Source organism: Chiloscyllium punctatum, chromosome 37 (genome assembly GCF_047496795.1).
Source record: "Chiloscyllium punctatum isolate Juve2018m chromosome 37, sChiPun1.3, whole genome shotgun sequence".
NCBI classification, from domain to species: domain Eukaryota; kingdom Metazoa; phylum Chordata; class Chondrichthyes; order Orectolobiformes; family Hemiscylliidae; genus Chiloscyllium; species Chiloscyllium punctatum.
In genome coordinates this window covers 37,504,788-37,525,329 of record NC_092775.1, presented here as the reverse complement: position 1 = coordinate 37,525,329, position 20,542 = coordinate 37,504,788, and the positions used below count along the sequence as shown (strand labels likewise).

At 41.1% G+C, this 20,542-nt stretch overlaps 1 protein-coding gene across 2 annotated transcripts in view; it reads right to left on the bottom strand.

Annotated features, from left to right (window-relative positions):
- The window catches only part of ada (adenosine deaminase), a 60,219-nt gene that overhangs the window by 14,434 nt on the left and 25,243 nt on the right, over positions 1 to 20,542 (bottom strand). For both annotated transcript variants that reach the window (XM_072556593.1, XM_072556594.1), the window contains exons 5-6: positions 16,604 to 16,719; positions 15,191 to 15,315 (exon numbers count right to left, since the gene is read on the bottom strand). In XM_072556593.1, the coding sequence (XP_072412694.1) occupies positions 15,191 to 15,315; positions 16,604 to 16,719 (241 nt within the window). The remainder of the gene's footprint in view (positions 1 to 15,190; positions 15,316 to 16,603; positions 16,720 to 20,542) is intronic.

Below are 20,542 nucleotides of genomic sequence, written 5' to 3'. Positions count from 1 at the left end.
GTTTTTTGCAGTGCTGGCTGAGGGAAAACAATACAATAGGAATCCAGAGAACTCACCTAAATAAAAGCAAAGAACTAAGGATGCTGGAAATCTGAAAGACAAAGTGCTGGAGAAACACAGCTAGTCTGGCATAATCTGTGGAGAGAGGGGTGATGTTAACTTCTTAAATCCAGTGACCCTTTGTCAGCAAGTAGCAGAGAAAGGTGGTATTTATGTTGATCATGGGGGTGGGGTTGGGGGGGTGCTTGGGTTTAAAATTTTTGCATTTCTCCTTTTGATAATGCTCCAGAAATATGAATTTGTGCTGTCTCAATTCAGATTATAATATTCCTGCTCGTTCAGGAAAACTGCTCGTAAATCAACATTAATTTGGTAGTTTCACTGAGACCAGATGTAATGACAGGATGACAAAAGTAATTAAGTGTTGCTAAGCGATTGGATTTGATATGGATTAGACTACAAACTTTTATTATGCAGTTTACCAGTCCTATCTACACCTGACTTTGAACTGATCGATGCAGGCTTGTGCTCAAAACAGGAAGTGATATACAGTACAATACTTCGATCTGTGCAGCCTTATGAACATATGCCTCAAATTTGCAGTTAGTCACCAAATATCTCCAAATACACACCAAATAGTTTCAATATCACATTTGTAACTTAAAAAAAAAGGATTAAAAAAAGAACAAAAGATAGCAAGAAAGTAATGCACATCCATGGTGCACAACACAATAGATACACATAATTATGTAAGATAATGTAATGGGAGCTAGCTGCTTGAACTGCTACAGTTCATGTGGAGATGGTAAACTCAGGGTTGTTAGGAAAGAAGTTCCAGGATTTGCATTTCTATATAGTCAGGAACAGCAGCATGATTCCACATCAGGATAATGTGAAACTTGGAGGGGGGAGTTGCTGGTGGTGATATCCCCTTGCATATGCTGCTCTTCTTCCTCTCAATGGTAGGAGTTGTTGTTTCAACGGTCTGAGGTTCTCTCATATCTCAGAGGTGGGAGATGGGGATGTTGAATTAAATTGAATTAGCTTTATTATTATAAAGGATAGAGTCTTCAGGACAAGCTTTTAGGAGAAAAAAAATGTTTAAAAATTTAAGAAATTAAAGAGGCTCAGCGTTACAGATCATAGGAGTAAATTAGAAAAGAGAGAGAGAAATAAAAAAGTTCAGAACAACTGTCCTTCCAACCCAGTCCACACTGGCACCTAGCCTAGAGTCTGCACCAGGCCTTGACTCCAGATTGCAATGGGGTTACCCTTGAGGGTGTCAAGATTGGGAGACCACTTCTGGAATCACTTTGAGACTGGTAGTCCTTGCTGATGCCATGTGGGGCCAAATCTGCCAATGGCTACTGAAAGACCACCATGCCAGGTTGGGTGATTGAAATGCTGAGCTGAGGGACAACCGCACCAGGCCAAGAGACTACCATGCCAGGCCAAGAGTCGGCCAAGCTGGGCCGAGATATCGCCTAGTGGGCCGACTGCCACTATACTAGGCTGAAAGGACGCCTCGCCAGGTCCACACAGAGGCTGAGAGTTCAAATCCACACTAAGGTCAGGAGTTCAGGATGTTACCAAGAAGAAAGAAAAATATCACAGAAAAAAAATAAATAAAAAGAAAGAAATGGATGGAGCGACCAAGCTCTGGCTGAAGCAACCTACTCCACTACCATCCCGCTCTGCTGCCATCCTACTCACTCTTGAATGCTAACACTTTTAGCAAGATTTTTGAAACACTCGACCAGCCTTTGCTCAACATCGGAGATAATTTTGCTAAGTGCTCATCAGGCATTCTGGTAACACGAACTGATCACCATATCAGAATCCTTTGAGCTGAGTTTTTATCCTAGCCAGATGAGTCAAGGAGAGAATCACCATATTAGGAACATTGGGTTGACCAATTAATCTTGAGTAGTCTCTGCAAGCAGGTCATGAAAAAGTGGTGCCTGGAATATTCAGTCCATGTCTTACAAGTATAAAAGGAAGAATGATCACTCTGTACATCTTTGCCATTTGCTGAGAGAATAATTCCTCTTCCCTATCATACAGTCTGATATTTTGTAATAGACAAAGCTGATCTTAGTTTTAATTTATTGAATTTGTCAACAATGAGAACTACTTCTAGGAGGGCACTGTGAAGTCAACACATTTGTTCACTGCTTCAAATGTTTAACCATTCACAATAACAATTGACTTCATAGTGCTTTGTGGGGCAGTTTGGTACATGACTTCAGTTTTTTCGATGCTGACAGTGAGTACAAAGTTATCACATGCCAATAAGAAGCAGTAGATGGTACGTCGCATTTCTTGATCTGATAAAGATTTTCACTCATCATGACACTGCAGTCATGACCACAGCTTCAGCATTTTGATTTTTGCCTGTACTCTCAAACAGATCCCAGGAACAGGCCCTTTGGTGTTCCAAGCCTATGCTGCCAAATGTTGCCCTTCCATATTAAAACAGCCTTCACTTACAGGATCCGTATCTCACTATTCCCTTCCTATTCACGTATTCGTTCAGGTGCTTCTTGAAAGCTGCTGTTGCGTCTGATTCCACCACCTCCTCTAGCAGCACATTCCAGGTGCTCACCAGCCTTTGTGTGAAAACCTTGCCTCACACATTTCTTTGAAACTTACCCCCTTGCACCTTAAACCTGTGTCCCCTAGTAATTGACCTCTCCAACTTGGAAGAAAGCCTCATACTCTTCTCCTCAAATTGGAGATTTTGCCATCTGTATGATACCTAATGTGGATTCTATTTCCCTAACAATAGGATGCTTCAGAAGGCATGACAGAGAACATTAGGCTTAACAAGACAGGAGCCACCGCCACTCTTCGTGCTTTGCGAGTCAAAAAATATCACAAAATGACCTACTATTCAACAAATTGGAGAACTTGCTACTTTGGAACCATTGTACATAATGACAAATTTTCGGTACTGCCATGTTGCCAAGATTTTTCAGAGATTCCCATGACTAACTATGTCAAAAACTTTAATCAGATAAACAAACTGGGCAGCACGGTGGCACAGTGGTTAGCACTGCTGCCTCACAGCGCCAGAGACCCGGATTCAATTCCCGCCTCGGGCAACTGTATGGAGTTTACACATTCTCCCCATGTCTGCGTGGGTTTCCTCCGGGTGCTCCGGTTTCCTCCCACAGTCCAAAGATGTGCCGGTTAGGTGAATTGGCCATGCTAAAACCTTAGTTCCGGTTCTGCTCTTGCCATTTTCCCTGGAGTTAACATGCAACAAACAGTTGCATTTTCTGAAATTGCACTTTAGAGGATTTTTAAAAATATCTGGTATTTATGACAAAACTCACCTCAGTCAGCGTAAAATAGATTGCGGCCATGTTTATTGGAACAATCTGAGATACCTTTGGTATATCCACTGCTTTTAATCCTTCTTACTGGTAAGTGTCTAAGTATCTGACACCATGTGAGGAAGAATCGTAGAATCCCTATAGTGTGGAAACAGGCCCTTTGGCCCAACAAGTCCACAACGACCCTCCGAAGAGTAACCCACCCAGACCCAATCCCTTACTACTCTACATTTACCCCAGAATAATGCACCCAACCTACACTATGGGAAATTAAAATGGCCAATTCACCTGACCTACAAATCTTTGGATTATGGGAGGAAACCGGAGGCACGCGGAGGGAACCCACACAGACACTGGGAGATTGCCACCACTTCCGCCCCCACCAACGCCACTCACTTGCATCCTGCTGACATGCCCCCCCCCCCCCACAGATCCCACTGTCACCATCCCCGCCCCCCCAGAACACTGAGGGAAACATCACCCCTCCTCATGACTCCACCCCCATTCCCCCCACCACCACACCCACACTCCGCCTCCACTCCCAGCTCCACACCCACACCAGATCCCAGCTCCCAGTTCTGCCGAGTTTTCACCATCTCTCCAGACCTCCCCCTCACTGAGGATGATCAGTCCTCAGCAAAGGACTCACCTTCATCCCCCCGCCCACTCATCAATGAATTTAATACACACCATGATGTCGAACACCTCTTTCGCCGCCTCCGTCTCTGAGCTTACTTTCACAATCAGGACTCCCGCCCACCTTCCGAGGACCCCTTCACCCACCTCCAACACACTGCATCCACCTGGAACCCCGCGCTGGCCTATTACCAGCTCTCGACCTCTTCATTTCCAACTGCCGCCAGGACATTAACCGCCTCAACCTGTCTACCTCCCTCCCCCACTCCAACTCCTCACCCTCACCATGCGCAGCCCTCCAATCCCTCTGCTCCAATCCCAACCTCACCATCAAGCCAGCGGATAAAGGGGGTGCAGTGGTAGTCTGGCGCACTGACCTCTACACTACTGAAGCCAGACGCCAACTCGAGGACACCTCTTCCTACCACACCCTCGTTCATGACCCCATCCCCCCATTACCAAACCATCATCTCCCAGACCATACACAACCTCATCACCTCAGGAGATCTCCCACCCACAGCTTCCAATCTCATAGTCCGGGAACCCTTTCCAAGATCCACGAGCCTGAGCACCCTGGCCGACCCATTGTCTCAGCATGCTCCTGCCCCACTGAACTCATTTCTACCTACCGCGACACTGTCCTATCCCCCCTAGTCCAGGAACTCCCCACATACATTCGAGACACCACCCACACCCTCCACCTCCTCCAAGACTTCCGTTGCCCCAGCCCCCAACGCCTCATCTTTACCATGGATATTCAGTCCCTCTACATCTCCATCCGCCATGACCAGGGCCTCCAAGCCCTCAGTTTCTTCCTCTCCCAACGTCCCCAACAGTACCCTTCCACTGACACTCTCATTCGTTTGGCCGAACTGGTCCTACCCTTAACAATTTCTCCTTCGAATCCTCCCACTTCCTCCAGACAAAAGGGGTAGCCATGGGCACATGTATGGGCCCCAGCTATGCCTGTCTCTTTGTTGGCTATGTAGAACAGTCCATCTTCTGTAATTACACCGGCACCACTCCCCACCTCTTCCTCCGATACATTAATGACTGCATTGGTGCCATCTCGTGCTCCCGCGAGGAGGTTGAGCAATTCATCAACTTCACCAACACATTCCACCCTGACCTTAAATTTACCTGGACCATCTCTAACACCTCCCTCCCCTTCCTGGACCTCTCCATCTCCATTAATGACGACTGACTTGACACTGACATTTTTTACAAACCCACCGACTCCCACAGCTACCTGGATTACACCTCTTCCCACCCTACCTCCTGCAAAAATGCCATCCTGTATTCCCAATTCTTCCGCCGTATCTGCTCCCAGGAGGACCAGTTCCACCACAGAACACACCAGATGGCCTCCTTCTTTAGAGACCACAATTTCCCTTCCCACGTGGTTAAAGATGCCCTCCAATGCATCTCGTCCACATCCCGCACCTCCGCCCTCAGACCCCACCCCTCCAACCGTAACAAGGACAGAATGCCCCTGGTGCTCACCTTTCACCCTATCAACCTTCGCATAAACCAAATCATCTGCTGACATTTCCGCCACCTCCAAACAGACCCCGCCACCAGGGATATATTTCCCTTCCCACCCCTTTCCGCCTTCCACAAAGACCGTTCCCTCCATGACTACCTGGTCAGGTCCACGCCCCCCCAACAACCCACCCTCCCATCCTGGCACCTTCCCCTGCGAACGCAGGAATTGCAAAACCTGTGCCCACACCTCCTCCCTCACCTCCATCCAAGGCCTAAAGGAGCCTTGTACATCCAAAGTTTTACCTGCACATCCAACAATATCATTTATTGTATCCGCTGCTCCCGATGCGGTCTCCTCTGGGGAGACTGGATGACTCCTCGCAGAGCGCTTTAGGGAACATCTCTGGGACACCCGCACCAATCAACCACACCGCCCTGTGGCCCAACATTACAATTCCTCCTCCCACTCTGTCGAGGACATGGGGGTCCTGGGCCTCCTTCACCGCCGCTCCCTCACCACCAGGCGCCTGGAGGAAGAACGCCTCATCTTCAGCCTTGGAACACTTCAACCCCAGGGCATCAATGTGAACTTCACCAGTTTCCTCATTTCCCCTTCCCCCACCTCACCCCAGTTCTAAACTTCCAGCTCAGCACTGCCCCCATGACTTGTCCTACCTGCCTATCTTCTTTTCCACCTATCCACTCCACCCTCCTCCTTGACCTATCACCTTCATCCCCTCCCCCACTCACCTATTGTACTCTATGCTACTTTCTCCCCACCCCCACCCTCCTTTCATTTATCTCTCCACCCTTCAGGCTCTCTGCCTGTATTCCTGAAGGGCTTTTGCCCAAAATGTCGATTTTACTGCTCCTCGGATGCTGCCTGAACTGCTGTGCTCTTCCAGCACCTCTAATCCAGAATCTGGTTTCCAGCATCTGCAGTCATTGTTTTTACCATCCACTGGGAGAATGCGCAAACTCCACACAGTTGCCTGAGGCTGCAATCAAACCCGGGTCCCTGGCACTGTGAGGCAATGCTAACCACTGAGCTACCATGCTGCCCCTCTGAAAGGATCCTCGGTCTTTGTCAGACGGACAGGTTCAACCTTTATTAACAGGAAAAGCTTATTACCTAATGCTCAATAGGTAATTACGTTTCATCTGAGGCAGGGGTTGGTTAGCTCAATTGGTTGGCCGACTCATTTGCAATGTAAAGTAATACCAACAGTGTGGGTTTGATTCCTGCACTGGCTGAGATTACCATGAAGTCGCTGTTATTGCTTAGGCATCCGATTAGGTTTTAAATGTTTTTAACGTTTCCTGGGTAACTACCAACCCAAGCTTGGAGGAATTGTCCAAAGATTCGGACTATAGCTCACAGTCATGGACTTTTGTGGAGGGTCATGAGAAGCAGGGAATTGCCAGCAGGAAATTCAAAATGCCCCTGAACAATTCCCATGGAGGGCAACACTTTGGCATATCTGCAAGGTCCAGTCATACACAGTGGATCGCACTTTTAGTTTGCAACAAATCAGGAAACCTGGAGATCTGGGCTGTCGTGTCTAAAAGAACAGTGGGAACAGTGGGATGATGAACTGTTTCACCTGATAGCAAAGGTAAGATGAAAAGAAGAGCAAAACCAGAACATGAAAAGAATCAAAATGAGGTAGAGATTGAAATTGTTAAACTAGACATGGAGCCCAGAAGGCATTCAAGACCCTAATGGAAACAAGAAATGCTGTTCCACAAGCTTACACTGTGCTTCACTGGAAAATTGCAGTGGAATGAGAGGTGGGGACCTCTAGGTGTGAGCATGTGGAGAATTAAAATTGAAAAGAATGCTCGCAAAATGAATGGAAAGCTTTCACCCAAACTATGCTCAATCTAATCTGTACTCTATTCCTTTCTTCACAAATGCCGCCTGACTTACCAAATATTTCTAGAATTTTCTGTTTTTTATTTCACATTTCCAGCATTTGCAATATTTTGCTTCTGTCTTAGTGTTCCAAATTATTTTGACACGGTAAGTGAAAAATTCTTTGTCCTGGTCCTATTCAGGGTACATCCCTCACCACTCTTCCAGTCCACTGTTGTCTGAATCAGTGTCATTTCCTGGCCTCATCCTCAGCTGGAAATTTCAATCAGCTTTGCTTTCAATTTCCGTTCTTTCCATGGTCCACTCTTCCTTTCCTTGAATTCTCTGTCTGTATCTGGAGATGACTGTTGACCAATATGCATAAAGCTCATGTCCTCTCACTCTGCATCTGAGACAGTATTCTATTTCATGTTCCCAATTACTTAGCTGCATCTGTCTGATGACACCACATTTGATATCATTTCTAACAATGCAACCTCTTTTTTTTTTAAGACCACATGCAAGGGTTTCCCTCAATCAATGGTTGACAAGGCTATTTTAGTCCCAACTGGTCTCATATCTGTACTCACCCTGCCCAACCTCCCACAGACATGACAATGATCTCCTTATTCTCATCTTCTATTCCACCATTCAATGGATCATCTGATAGCATTTTAGCCACAGCCACATCCAGCTCAATGCCATTCCCTCCCATCAGAATTCTGAAGAGACACCATTCTCAATTCGCCAGCGCAATTCATCAAATACCCCAACACACCATTCCACAACACCCTCTTGTGCAATCAGGCGATACAACACATGCACCTTTATCAACCTTTCTCACCGTTCAGGCTTCCATACACACCTTCCAGGTGACTCAGCGATTTACTTGAACTTCTCTCCATTTAAGGTACTCTACTTGCTGCTCATGCAGTCTTCTCTACACTGCAGAGAACAAACACAGGTTAAGTGACCATTTGGCAGACACTTCCATTCCGTCTGCAAGCCTGACACTGAACTGTTGGTCACTTTAACTCTTCATTTCAATCTGACCTTTTTATCCTCGGACTCCTGTAGTGTAATGAAGCTCAGTAGAAGGTCAAGGAACAGCACCCAAACTTCAATTTAGGTATTGTTTAGCCTTTTGGATTTAACTTTGGGTTCACCAGTTTCAGAGCACAAGCTCTGCTGTCATTTTTCAGACAACAGTTATCGGTGCCATTTGCACCTCTCTAAACCGAGATGGTTTTCTTTGTCCTTATCTGATCCATTTCAGCCACCTTTGTTTGCATCATCATCCCCTTTGACATTTAATCCTTCCTGCTTTCAACCAGATCACAAACACTTTTTTTGTTCTGTGTTCATTTCAGATCTGCAGCATCCAGAGTATTTTACTTTCATTCTTAATTTTTGCTGTTGCTACCTGTTTATCCTTGCTTGAAACCTGTACTTTTTCTATTTCTGATGATAAAACACTAACTTTGGTTCTATCTTCACAGATACTGACAATGAAATTGGGTATTTATGATATTTTATGTTTCTATATCATATATAGTAGAGGCAGAGAGAGGGGGAAATACAGAGACTTAGTCAGTGAAGATGCCAGAGAAAAGTAGATGGGGGTGGGAGGGAAGTGAGAGCGAAAGTGAAGGGAAGCGAGAGCGAAAGTGAAGGGAAGCCAGAAGAGGAGGAAGCCGCAGAGGGAGAGAGAGAAAGAGACAGACAGAGAGAGAGAGAAAACTAGGTGCACAATAACAGAAGTGCTGCAGCCAACTTATGTGCAATTGTGGATGTTTGTAAAGGGTTTTTTTGTTGCATCACTGCATAGTGCCAAAAGGAACTAAAGAATACTACAGCTCAACTCCACCTTGTAAGAGAAGTCTGCTGAGGGGTTAGGTTCCCTAACATGGCCTCATATTGAGATTAGGGTAGCAACCTGATCACATGCAGGACTAAGAGAGCAGAACAGAAAATTCTGGAGTCTCAAACACTTCAGTGCATAAGGGCAGGATTGAACAATATGTGGAATAAGGAAGTGGTAAAGATTTTGCACACTTATTTTGAATCTATCTTCACAATTGCAGGCTCTAAAAGTATCACAATAAAAGTAGAAAACTTTGTGGATTAAAGGGAGAAAGGAACTTTAAACAGTTATCAATAGAGAACAAGTACTAGAAAAGCTAGTAGAATTAAAGATTAATACATTCCTATGCCTGATGCCCTGTATCCAGATCCTACAATAAGTGGCTCATAGATAATGGGTGCATTTCTTGTGATCATGTAAAATTCCACAGATTCTGGAAGTTCACGGCTAAACGGAAAATTGCAAATTTGACATCTCTATTTAAGAAAGGAGGGAGACAGAAAGCATGAAACTATACACCATTTAGCCAAATATTTGGTCTTGGGAGGATGTTGGATTCCATTACTAAGGAAGCATCAGCAAATTATCTGAAAGAAATCATAATACAAATAGTCAACATGGTTATAAGAAAGGGAAATTTGTCATTTTTGACCAGCTTACAAGACTATTTTGAGAAATGTAACAAACAGGGCAGATAAAGGGAAGTAGATATAATTTGGATTTCTTAAAGGAGTTTGATAAAGTGACACCAAAAGGGTTACAGTACAAGATAAAACTTCAGTGTTTGAGTTGGTGTATTAGCATGGTTAGATGATGGGTTAACTAACAGAAAACAGAGCCAAGATGAATGGATTATTTCCCAGTTGAAAAACTGTATTTAGAGGAATGTTAAAAGAATCCATGTTGGGGCCCCAATTATTTGAAAACTTGGATAAAGAGACCAAATGTCTTGTAAGCAAATTTATTGGTTGTACAAGGAAAGCTAGGAAAGCAGTTTGAGCACAAACAAAGGGAATAAGGGATATAGAAAAGTAAGAGATTGGGCAAAAAAAGACAAATGGAGTTTAATGTAGGAAAATGTGAGGTTGCCCACTTAGCAGCAAGAATAGAAAAGCAGATTATTGTTTAAACAGTTAGGAGTGTCTGTAGAATGCTGCAGTACAGAAGGATCTTGCTGCCATTATAATGAAGCCAAAAAATAAACCAGTAGGTACGGCATGTAATTCAGAACGACAATGAAATATTGACTCTTATGGAGTATAAAAGTAAGGTGGCCTTGTTATGACTGTATAGGGTCTGAGTGAAATCACTCAAGATGCTGCATTCTCTTATGGTCTCCTAACTTAAGGAGTTAACTTTGATTTGGAAGTAAATTGAGAAGGTACATTAGGTTGATTAACAGTTGAGTACGTTAGACTTTAGAAGAATGAGACGTGATCTAATTAAATCAAGTACATTTCTAAGGGAGTTTGATGGAGTCAATGCTAAGATGATGTTTCCTCTTGTTGGGAATCCAGAATTAAGGGGCACAGTTGATTATCAGGTTGCCCACTTAGGACACTCACCTATAATGGGATTTGAATAAGTGTCCCCACATCATTAGCATGGGCTTCTGGATTATTAGCCCAGCAGTGTTACCAAATGCCACAATCTCCCATCGTTGTCCCTCTCAGGCAGTTGTGGTCGTAGAGTTGTTGAATATATTCACAATGGAGACAAATTCTTGAATTAGAGGGGAATCAGGGGTTACAGAGGACAGACAGAAAAGTGAGTTGAGGCCATGAGTTTATTAAATAGCACAACAGGGTCAAGGGATCATCAGGACTACTCCCTCCTCCTATTTCATTATGTTCCTGGCTTCAGTTAACAGTCCTGTTGTATCTGGGAATATCCTCTCTCACCTCAGCTGCATTGTTGCACTAGTCCTGAATTTAATATAATGGCATGTCTTTTAAAACTATGAAGTAATCTTGGAGCAGTCTGATGGAGGCAGATACATTATCCCCATTTACTGTCTTTTGCGTGCTTCCTGGGTGCAAAATAGTGATGAAATATACCTTCCTGGGTGCAATACAATGTTGAAATATACCATACCCAATCTGCAATATGCAAAGGACCTGAAGGTCAAAGGAAAAATAAGTTAATAGCCTCAGGAAGGCTTCCAAGGGATTGCGAGCCAACTTTACACTATATTAAGGACATGGGTAGTGGATGCACCTGCTAAGTTTCTTGTAATTTTGCTGCACCCTTACTCAATATGTATGGTAAGCCCTTCAATTAATCTTATACAAGCTTCATATTACCAACTGTGAAATAGGACATCAGGACAGTTTATTACTGCACTTTGTGCTGCATCTTTTTTTAAACACAAAAAGTGCTTCCACAAAATTCACCTCATAACTAACATGTTTAATTCATGTTTACACTGTGCACTGTTCAAACCTCCAATATTAGTACTAATCCAGCTCCGGTATATAGTGCTGTCTAAACCTGCACTCTATACTAGTTAATATGAAAATCAAGGCATGGTATGCACTAATAATTGTGTGATCATTTCAGATGTGCTATTAAAGCAACACTTCTATTAATGCATCTTTTTCTGTTGGGTCAGCTTGTCTCAGCTGTTAGAGGTTGGCTAAAGGGATAGCTAGTAATGGTGGTCTGGTCTTACACTACTGGTAGTTTACTTAGCTTTATGATGTTTGGGACAAAGAAATTGCAGGGTACAAGCAATAAACTGGATCTTTCACAAAGTAATCCAGTTAGATCCAATACAAATTCCCTAGGTTGAATTACCTCTTTGCGTGTTATGCTATTCAATTATTCTGAAAGTTGTGTCCAATGGATTTAGCCCGTCGATTTTCAGGGTGGCATGAAATGACTGGATGCTGGCATTTTTAATTATGCCAACTGGTGGCAGAGACTGAGCAAGATCATCCACTTAACACTTTTCACTGCAAATATTGTAAAAAAATTTACACTTTTTTTGACGTGTGCAGCAAGTGTGTTTGGTAACAAATAACAACCCTTACACCCCTCACCTCCCCAAAAAACAAGTGAGACAACCCATTAAGAGCTGATAAGGCAACAATGTTCCAACAGGCAGCCTATCAGGCACCTTGACATTAGTGTGTCAGATTGCCAGGAGCTGCTGGCCAATCAGAGTCCGGCTGCTTCTGATTTCAGAGGGCTACTGATCAAGGCCTACTCTAGAGGGAATCCTGCGGAGAGCAGATAAGGCCTATTTTCTATTCTCACAGGTTAGGGCACATGAGGAGAGAGGGCTTTGGAGACAAGAACAGGGGGTGTATCTTTCAGAAGCTAATACTCACCATCTGTGCTTCCATCTGATAAACCCTTTATCGTAGCAATTGGAGGCAGTGATATAATGGTAATGTTTACTGAATATCCAGAGACCCAGGCTAATGCTTTGGGGATATACATTTAAATCCCACCATGGTAGATGATGATATTTGAAATTAATAAAACCTGGAATTAAAAGCTACCTCAGAGTAACCATGTCTGATTCACTAATATAACTTAGGGAAAGAAAATTAATGTAACTAACACTTAACAGCACTCTGAAATGGCCAAGCAAGCCAATCAGTTGTATCTAACCATCACGGTCTAAACAAAGGACTGAAACTGGACTGACCATCTGGCATCTACCTAGAAACAACAAACGCCAGGCTCAGCCATGTCGACCCTAGCACATTATCCAGGCTTGGGCTGATGAGTTCCAAGTAATATTCATGTCTAGTAAGAGCCAAGTAGAACATAACCATGCCCGTTGATGTTCAATGACATTATCTTGGAATCCTCAACAATCAATATCATGGGGAGGAGGACTGGACTGACCATCTAAATACTGTGACTACAAAAGTAGTTTAGAAGCTAGGAGTTATGCAGTGAGTAGCTCACTTTCTGCCTCTCCAACGTCTGTCCACCATCTACAAAGCACAAGTCAGGAAAAGCTGGTGAACTGCCCTGTCAAACAGCAGCAGTTCTTATAGTATAGTATACCCATGGTGCAGTTAGAAAGAGTGCACCAGATTTGGATCCAGGCACAATGAAGAATTGGTAATATAGTTCCAAATCAGGATGGTGTTTGCCTTGGCGGTATTCCCACACATCTGCTGTCCTTGATCTTCGAGATTGTTGAGGTTGTGGGCTTAGGAGGTGATGTCAAAGAAACTCTTGTGAGTTATTACAATGCATCAAGTAGATGGTGCGCATTGTTAACTATAGTGAAGGAAATTAATGTTGATGAAGGTGAATGTGGCACCAATTGAACTGTTTTGTCTTGGCCAGTGTCAAGCATCTTGTGTTCTAGGTGCAGTCTTTTAGGATTTTCATCACACTCCTGATTTGTGCCTTGTAAGTGACATTGAGGAGATAGGTGGTGAGTTACCTGTCACAGAATTATAACCATAGCCTTTAGTAGAAACTAAATACAAATTCCCAGGATCTTTGTTCAGTGACAGTTTTGTGGTTGAATGTCAGGATGAAATAGTTAAATTCTCTCTTGTTTTTGGAGGTGATCATTGCCTGACCTTTGTGTAGTGCAAATTTTGATTTTGAAAAATGAAAACCATCTTCCTTTGTACTAGGTATGATCCAATTCAAGGAAAGTTTTGCCTGATTTCCATTGACTTCAGTTTTGCTAGGCCTCCTTGATGCCGTACTCAGTTAAATGTTGCCTTGATGTCAAGATCACTTTACCGCTCAAGTTCAGGTCTTTTGTTTATGTCTGCACCAAGCTGTAATGAGGTCAGGAGCTGAATGGCTCTGATTGGACCCAGAGTATCAGTGAGCATGTTATTGCTTGTGTGCGTGTCACTTGGTAGCACTGTTGATAACACCTTGAATATTTGCTCATGATAGAGAGTTGACTGATGACACTCACCACTGAATGATTAGTGGCACACAGCCTCTTCTGAGGCCTCAACTGTGAATCTGAATTTGCTCTTCAGTGACCTCTAAATTGTTTTGAGTGACCTTTTGAGCAACAGTCCTAGGCAGCATTGGATGTAATTAATATTTTGGGACTGTTAAATTTAGCAACCTGTTGAAATGATTTATTCCTGAATGTTACAATGTTCTCAGTGCTTTCTCCTATACCACCAGAACATACACAACAAAAAGGACTTAATCACAACATATATTAAAAAATTCATAGAAATCAATTTATATAAGGTGGGAAATTATTATTCAGCAACATATACCACTTTGATGTGTAAATAATGGGCATCCTATCGGATGTACACTATTTTCTCTTATTATATGCATACTCAGACTCAAATGCAGAGCAAATAAGAGATTTAAATAAAACATTTTACTTGTTATGATTTAATATTCATGGCATGTTACTTAGCCAGAAAGTGTTATTATTGTGATTGGTGATATACAAAATAACATTTCTAAGAGATTACAATATTTCTTGTAACTACTGAATGAAAATTACCTCAATGGTGATAAAATATTAGCCCTACATAATATACAAAAGGGATCTTAAAGTAACCATAAAACACACTCTTCATGAAGATATCATTTGAGCAGTCGATCTTGCGTGTAATCATGGACAACAGCCAATGAATTCATCAAGTCTCCCACATGTGGGAGGATATTCTATCTGTAAACATTCTTTATGAGTATGTGATGCAACTGTAACACAAACATATACCCAACCTACTGGTTGAAAGATACACAAAACCTTTTTGGAGTTCTGCAAATTAGCTAACCAAACTTTCCATAGAAATATTACTTCTATTGTGCTTTCCACTTATGATCCACCAGATAGGAAAACCGGATAATGACATATTGGAGAGATCTGTACATATCCTACGAGAGTATATTCTGATGAAGTGCAGTAAGAGATTCACAGTGTGCGCTCTAAAATTAGTACTACTTTTTGTAATTTCATGTTTCTAGAAGCTAAACTGGAATCCATTTTTTTTGGTAATTTAATATCCCCATCAAGTTAAACTCATCATGTTATGGATAACCACCTACCTCATAGGCAATGCAATGGCCTGAGTTGAGTTTACAGTTTAAAGACTCATCACCTGCCAAGTCCATACCCACAACACCTTCATTGCGATACTTCTTACACAGGCTCACAATTTCAGTAGACCATTCTGAAAACATATTAATACCATCTTATGATCATTGCGTTCTTCGAGGAGATGCTGCTACAACTCATTAACAATTCAATAATAAGTTATTGCATTGATTTATTAATCACAACTCTCTGGCTTTGCTTTTATCAAACAACAACTGCCAATATTTCTATAGCACCTTTGGTTGAATAAAACACCCAAGACACTTCACAGGAGCATTATAAAACAAAATTTGACACTGAGCCATACAGCAATATTGGTGGCAGATGATCAAAAATGTTTTCAAGGAAAAAGAATCAGTATCTCAAAGGAGAAAAGTGGCACAGATAGGAAGAATTGGCAGACAGCTGAAGTTATGTTCACTTATAGAATGCATAAGAGATCAGAAGTAGAAAAAATGTCTATCTCAGAGAATTGTGGGATTGGTGAAAATAAGAGGTAGAGGGGGAATGGCTATGGAAGAAGGAAGGGCTATGGAAGAATAAAAAAAATTAGTGATGAAAATTGCTTAACTAGGAGACAATGCAGTTTAATAAGCACAGGGCTTATGCCTGAATAGGATGGCATGAGTGAACTTTGGTTGACTTCAAGTTGAGGGAGATACAAAAGGCTCGGAGTGCTTTGGAGTATTCAGTTCTGGATGTAACAAAGAATGCAGCAGTAGATGAGTTGAGACAGGACAGAGTCAGGTAAAATAAGAGAGTTGGAAATGGTTGTTTCTAATTAAGAATTAACTGGGATTACTTTAGTTTACATCTTCTTCTTAAAAAACAGCAAGTTTATGCCCTATTTTAGTGTGAGCCAGATAAAAGAAACACCACTTTTCCACAGATAATAGCAAGAGTGGCACAAATCATTTGGAAATCCACATATGATCACACATGAAATCAAAAAGACTAAGAAATAACTTGACTGAAACATGTAAAAATCCAAGGTGTCTTCACAGGGCAGTATGTGAACTCTTAAGGGAGAATGTTGAACTTGGGACATTGTTTATAAATGAGGGATTTCTCATTTAAAACTGAGATTAGGTAATTCATTTTCTCTTAGAGTGTCTTGAACCGTCAGGGCTGTATTTCTGAAAACATTCCTCTCCCCCCCCCCCCCAAATCCTCACAGCATTGCTATTCAAACTCTAGGCTCATTTAGGAGAACTGAATCACAGTTTAATTTAAGCAGAAAATCGGACAGTGACAGAGAAATACGATAGAAAATTACAAGGAGTTTCAGACAGACAGTCTTAAAAAATAAAATTAAAATTATAAATGAATAGGTAGAAAAATATATGCTGCATGTATAATATTACCTGGCATATGACGCATGCAGCAAAGAATGGACCTTGCTTTGATTTTAAAATATTTTTCTCCTTCCTGGAAACCCTGGTTGACAAGATGAACTACTTCATCTGGAGTCAGGTCCCCTCTGATTATGAACATAAACACAAGAAGCAGGTCAGACTTTTGATAACTAACTGTCACAAGAAAGAGGTTATAGCATGGTCGTGTCATTTTGTACATGTGAATACACTTCGGAAAGGTCAAAAAAATAGTGGCCTAGCCAGTGCTACACATATGCCATGAAAGAACTTTTTTTTAAAACGGCTGGATTAAAACGGTTGGATTAAAACAGCTGTTAGTTTTATAAAGGTAAGTAATTATATTTACCAATTAATTTTATTTGATATTAGTTGAGCTTAGAAACACTGTATGTGTTTCTGTACGATATTGAAGATAACTGTTCAATAAACTCCAAATAATTAGATTTATTGTAGGTTGACCACTGCTTATATCACAGACCGTCAGAGGTGAAACACTGGCAAATCAAGTGTCCTTAATTTTGGACAAAGTCCATCTAAAAGAATAGGTGAAAAATTTAAAATACCAATATCCCATCAAATAAAATTTCATAACACAAACACAACAAAACACGGAGAAATTAGAAAGTTTACACTTTTAGTGTCACACTACTATTTTCTCATTGAATTCACCATCACTGTCAATTTATGTAAAATGGATTTGTAACATCTGTATTTGGACCACTTCTTTATCTGAGCAAACTTAGGCAAATAATAGCAAGCCTCAGGAGCTCAAGAAGAACATTTCTCACTTTATATGTGTGCCATGACAGAATTATCCTCATTTTCAGTGGCAGAGAGAGGATTGTTCCTCAGAGGTTACAGTTTCAAGTACAAGGACAGTTTCAAAAATTACTTTCAAAATAATAATCAGGTTAACAGTGCTCATGGTTATTTTGGTACAAATGTCACACTAACTTCAGGTGACAGCAGACGGCATGTCAAAACGTGCAGGTTTAGAATGTTTTTCCCAGATTCATCAACCTACTTTTAGCTTTACAAAAACAGAATCTGACTGTTTGGTTACCTCACTGAACAGTGGATAGTTCCTGTACGTGCATCAGTAAATACTATGTAAACTCACCACAGAAAATTTCATCAAGTCATTGACTATAGACATGTTAATAACCATAAACCTCTGACCCATAAATTAATCCTTACTATATGTTGTATCAATCCCTCAGTTTTTTTTATGTTGTTGGGAATTTTTGTTTTAAAATCTGAAGTTAGTTTTTCTGCAAAATCTTCCTTTACTATTTTCAATCTGATCTCTCCCTCTTTCCTGTTCTCTACTTCTTTCAAAGTTGACTTCACCATTTTAACAATCCTTTGATCTGATGAATTAAGAAATTACTCAATTGTTTGCTCTTTTCATTCAAATGTCACAAGCTCTATGGAGGCTTCCACATTCATTTCCATTTCAAACTTTCAATAACTTGCAGCAATACCAAATCTGACAAAAATCAGTGTTGTATTTTGACCAAATGCAAGGATTTTTGGGTTAATTTATGTGGCATCTGTACATGGTAAAATGTGCCAAGAAAAGTCCAAAGTTCTCACATTTGCACAACACCATTAGGATAATTAACTGAGCTCAAAATATGGTAAGTTAATGCTTGCTAGAATCAATATACACTCAGAACCAGTTCTCTGAAAACAGAAGAAATATATACAATCCTCACACTTATTTTTAATCACATGAGAACTCAGGAACCTACAATTCCTTTCTCCATGATAATGCTTCAGCAGATCAGGTTCAACTTGCAAACTTTTCTCCTGTAGTATAAATTGTTGTGACCATTGGAAATTTGGCATTCTTGTGTGTACCCTGATGAGTGCAAGCTGAATAGCTCCAGCAACATGCTTCTCTTTTTAGCAAGATTCCAGTTCAGGTGTCATTCACTACATTAAAAAAAACACTTTTGCCCATTTCCTACCTTGTCAATTATATCAATACAAAGTCTATGATTATTCGCCTTTCTGCCAATGGAAAGAGTTTCTCCCCATCTACTCTCTTAAAAACCCTCACCATTTGAACACATACCACATCTCCTCAACCATCTCTGTGCCAAAGAGAATAACTCCAACTTTTCTCGTCTTTCCTCATAACTAAGTGTCTTATCACTGGTACCATTCTAACAAATGTCCTTTCCACCTTCTCCATGGCTCCTTCAAAAGCAATATATTTATGGTGGTTAACAAATGTTATCACATTTAGCGTATCAAAAACAAAGAGTCTTCTCCTAAGCTTTATCAAACATGAAATTGATCTTTGGAAGTAGATGTTAACTTCTTGTGTGATCAGACATTACCACAGAAAAAGAAAGTCCACATTTCACATCAACTTCAGACTAATTAATGGGCTGAATACCTGCAATACCCAATAAATCAGCACAAATCAATTCTGGTGAGTTAGCTGTCCAAAGTAGCAGAGAGTAATCATTGACCATATTCTTTCTCAAAGATCGAACTCATATCTCCATTGCACATACAGCTTTCAGTTAATACCACTATTCAAGATGGTTTGATATAATTTATATTGAATAATGTATGACCTTCAGGAACCTCTAAGCAATTGTTAAGTAGTGCAATAGTACATGTTAACATTTGTAACTATGTGACATAAATCTTAACCTATTTTTCAAAAGCATACTCTGGCTGCAATAGTCAGATTGTCACTTGTTATCAACAACATTTAGCACACCACAAGGGATTATGCCATCGATCAAAGAATTTCGAATAACACGTGCATAAAGCAACAATGTTAAAATGCAGTTTCTCTACTTTCAAGAGCACTCATGTATCACAATAACTGACCATTATGAGCTTTCTTTTTTAAAAAAATCTTCATGAGCTGAAACTACTAAATAAATCAAATAACCAATACAAAAAGGAAAACTGTTCAAATTTATTATAAGAGTGACCTAGGAAAGTGTTTGTTTCTGAGCTTATTGTCAGTAATGACTAAACTAGAATAAGACAGATAAACATCATAAACTCCTAGATTGGAATTCTATGAGAGACTCTTCAGATGTTCAACAAATTAGCAGGACGTTGTTTGAGAAAATAAAGGACAATAGAAGCTCTGTGGGTGCAATTTATTTAACTTGGGACTTTATAAAATGAAGGAGAGCAGAAAAACCAAATATATGTGAGCTGGGTGTAAGTATGCAGATGAACAGTATAATTTAACAAATATAACAGGGAAAGTAAACAGTGACCATAAACTAAGAAGCTTTGAGCGAGGTGTCAAGTTGGAAGTGGGAATTCAGCTGTGGAAATGCTATTGAATATTATTAAATTGTCTCTTCTTGGAGATGGTCATTGCCTGGCTCTTGTATGGTATGAATGTTATTTGCCATTTGTCATCTCATGTTTGCTGCATTAGCACATGGACTGCTTGAGTATCTAAGGAGTGGCAAATATAGCTGTACATTATGCAATCATCAGTTAACATCACCAGCTCTGAGCTTATTACGGAGGAAAGTCATTGACGAAGCAGCTAAAGATACTGGACCTAGAAAAGTACCCTGAGAAACACCTGCAGAGATCTCCAGGTCTGAAGACAATTGATCTCCAACAACGACATCTATCTTCCTTTATGCGATTTAAGACTCCAACCAGCAAAAGGATCAATCCCAAATTCTCACTGATTTCAGTTGTCTCCTTGGACCACATGTGGACAAATATTGCCTTGATATCAAGGGCAGTGTCTCTCACATCACCTTTGGAGTTCACCTCTTTTATTCACAATTGATACAAGGTTATAATTGGGTCAGCAGTTGAGTGGCCCTAGCAGAACCCAAACTATATCACAGTGAGCAGGTTATTGCTGAGCAAATGCTTGCACTCAACTGTAAACAGCTGTATGTGTCACTGACTTTTATGTCC